Here is a 2,678-nt window from a genome sequence, read left to right on the forward strand (position 1 = left end):
TTCCAAAAGGCTCTCTGGCAGTTAGATAACTTGGAGCTTGCAGGGCTTCTGCGAGCACGCCCCCTCTCTCCGTCTGGATACCATTGCTTCTCAGATGCCAGGAGATGGATTCCCCTGAGGTCTCCTCACATCTGAGGTCAAGCCATTCTGGCGGGAAGGGGGGGGGGGGGGGCAGGGAAGCTGCTGGAGAAGCTGCTGGAGGAAGTTGTGCAAAGTGCTTGTCCCCGCTGATGGCTTGCCCGTGGGTATTTTGAATGCGCACGTGTGTGTAATTTACTGACACCCCTTTCGTTCCCTTTCTTCCCCGATTTAGGTTTCTGGAGCTCCACAAGCCCAGGCTCTGTAAGATGCTCCGCGTCCTCGCATTTGCTTATCCCTACACCTGGGACTCTCTCCCCATCTTGTACCGGGTAAGGGCCCTGCCCGTCTCCTCTGCCTGTTGGGCACCACTAGGAAGTCAGCTGTTCCCTGAGCTCCTGGGGGTCAGAGCACCACGCCGGGCAGCACGGGACACCCAGGAGTGGGGACCCGGGGGCTTCCTCACTGGCGCTCATAGCGTAGAGTCGGAGCAGCATGACACAGCGGCCTCGGGAACCACAGGAGATGTGCTCACTGCGGCTCAGCAGCAGTCCCAGAGGGCTGGGCCGGGGAAGCAGCCTGGGGTTTAGTGGAGTGACCAGGAGAGCAGGCTCTCAAGGCAGATCTCTAATATTTACTCACTGGGAGCCTATGGACAAGCTGTCTATCATCTCTGTGCCTTCATTTCTCATCTGTAAAATGGGCATGGTAATAACACCTCCTTTCATCAGGCTATGGGAGGATTACATTAAATGGTGGCAAGAGTCCAAAAAAAGCATTAATACCATGTTAGTTATCATCAATTACTGTATTATCAGTAGTGATGGGGAAAGTATGAATGAAGGTCTGAGAGACAGGAATTAGATGGAGAACAAGAAATAAGAGGTGAAAGAGGAAAGACAGGAAGGAAGTCCATGCACTCTCAAAACAGATGGGTCTGAGTTCAAGTCCCAGTCCCACTGCTCACTGGCTGTGTGACCTTAGACCAGCGGTTCTCAACCTATGGGTCGTGACTCCTTTGGGGGGTCGAACGACCTTTTCACAGGGGTCGCCTAAGACCATCAGAAAACACATATATAATTACATATTGTTTTTGTAATTAATCACTATGCTTTAATTATGTTCAATTTGTAACAATGAAAATATATCCTGCATATCAGATATTTACATTACGATTCATAACAGTAGCAAAATTACAGTTATGAAGTAGCAACGAAAATAATTTTATGGTTGGGGGTCACCACCACATGAGGAACTGTATTAAAGGGTCGAGGCATTAGGAAGGTTGAGAACCGCTGCCTTAGACAGTGCACATTACCTCTCTGAGCTTCCGTTTCCTCCTCTGTGACTGGGACTAGCACCCCCTCCTTCACAGGGCGTTAGAGGGAATTAATCAGAACAACAGACCTGCTGGGCTCAGTGATGCCTGGCACATGGTCAGCGCCCAGTGAGTGGCATGCCCCTCCCAGAGGCAGCTGGGGTCTGATCCTGCCACCGAGGTGGCAGGGCCAAGGACTGAAGGGGAGGGGCCGAGCTGGCTCCCCCAGCTGGAGCACTGACCACATGCTCTGGGCTTGGCCTTTGTGGGCCTGCGGGAGACCTAGAATTGGGGGTGCAGCCCATTCCCCCACTCCTTCCTTGGGGACACAGACCACGCACACGAAATTAGAGCAGAGGGACCAAGCCAGTTCCACATGCCACCAAACCATACCCAGCACAGGTTTTGTGGGCTCCTGGCACACAGCTGCAGTGGGCAGAGGGATGGGAGGTCTAACCCTAAATGGTGAAGTTGACGAGTGCACGGATTCTGGACTCAGTCTGCCTGGATCCAGACCAGATCCAGACTTCACTTCTAATTAGGGTTTGCGAGTCACCCTCCAGCCCAGCTTCCTCATCTGCAAAATGGGGAAATAGAGTCTGCCTATGGCAATTGTTGAGGTGCCCATGAAATGATGCCTGGCCTCGTGCCCACGTGGGGGCTGCTGTCTTTATTTATAACAATGACAGAAACTATACTTAACTCTGAAACAGTCTCATGGCCGTAATTAATACTTTTTGATGACTCAGAAGGCCTTCGAGGGATTACTAAGCCTTAAAGTCTTAATAAGGAGCATCAGTTCAGAGGACGTGCTGGTTAGAAATGAGTTCGAGTGTGAAATGATCACTTTTTACTATACTTACACATTACCTCCGTCCGGAAAAAAGAGCAGAAATGTATCTAATAGGGTTTTTCTTTCCTTCCTTCCTTTTTTTTTCTTTTTCTTTATTTAAGTTAAATAACCCGAATGGCTCTCATAAACATTTGGGGGATTAAAATACAATTGCCTTGGGTCTCAATTGGTCCCTCTCAGAATAGGGATTCTGCTCACAGCCCTGAGAGTTCCCTTTCCAAGCGCAGCCGCGAGGAGGTGGGGGCCCTGGCCCAAGTCCCCACGTGTGCGCCAAGATGTCGGCAGGTGATGCCAGGGACAAGGGCCTCCTCTCAAGACCTGGTGTTGCGCCCTAGCCGGCTTGGCTCAGTGGATAGAGCGTCAGCCTGCAGACTGAAGGGTCCCAGGTTCGATTCTGAAGGGTCCCAGGTTCGATTCTGAAGGGTCCCA

The 2,678-nt window shown here is 51.2% G+C and overlaps 1 protein-coding gene across 3 annotated transcripts in view; it reads left to right on the top strand.

The window, feature by feature from the left end:
• PAQR5 (progestin and adipoQ receptor family member V) overlaps positions 1-2,678 on the top strand; it is a 47,581-nt gene that overhangs the window by 38,298 nt on the left and 6,605 nt on the right. For all 3 annotated transcript variants that reach the window (XR_001361279.1, XM_005862092.2, XM_005862091.2), the window contains one exon: positions 314-410. Coding sequence is in view for 2 of the 3 variants with exons in the window: in XM_005862092.2 (XP_005862154.1) it covers positions 314-410 (97 nt within the window). In the remaining variant the exon portion in view is untranslated. The remainder of the gene's footprint in view (positions 1-313; positions 411-2,678) is intronic.

The sequence above is a fragment of the Myotis brandtii genome, unplaced genomic scaffold, assembly GCF_000412655.1.
Source record: "Myotis brandtii unplaced genomic scaffold, ASM41265v1 scaffold160, whole genome shotgun sequence".
NCBI classification, from domain to species: Eukaryota; Metazoa; Chordata; class Mammalia; order Chiroptera; family Vespertilionidae; genus Myotis; species Myotis brandtii.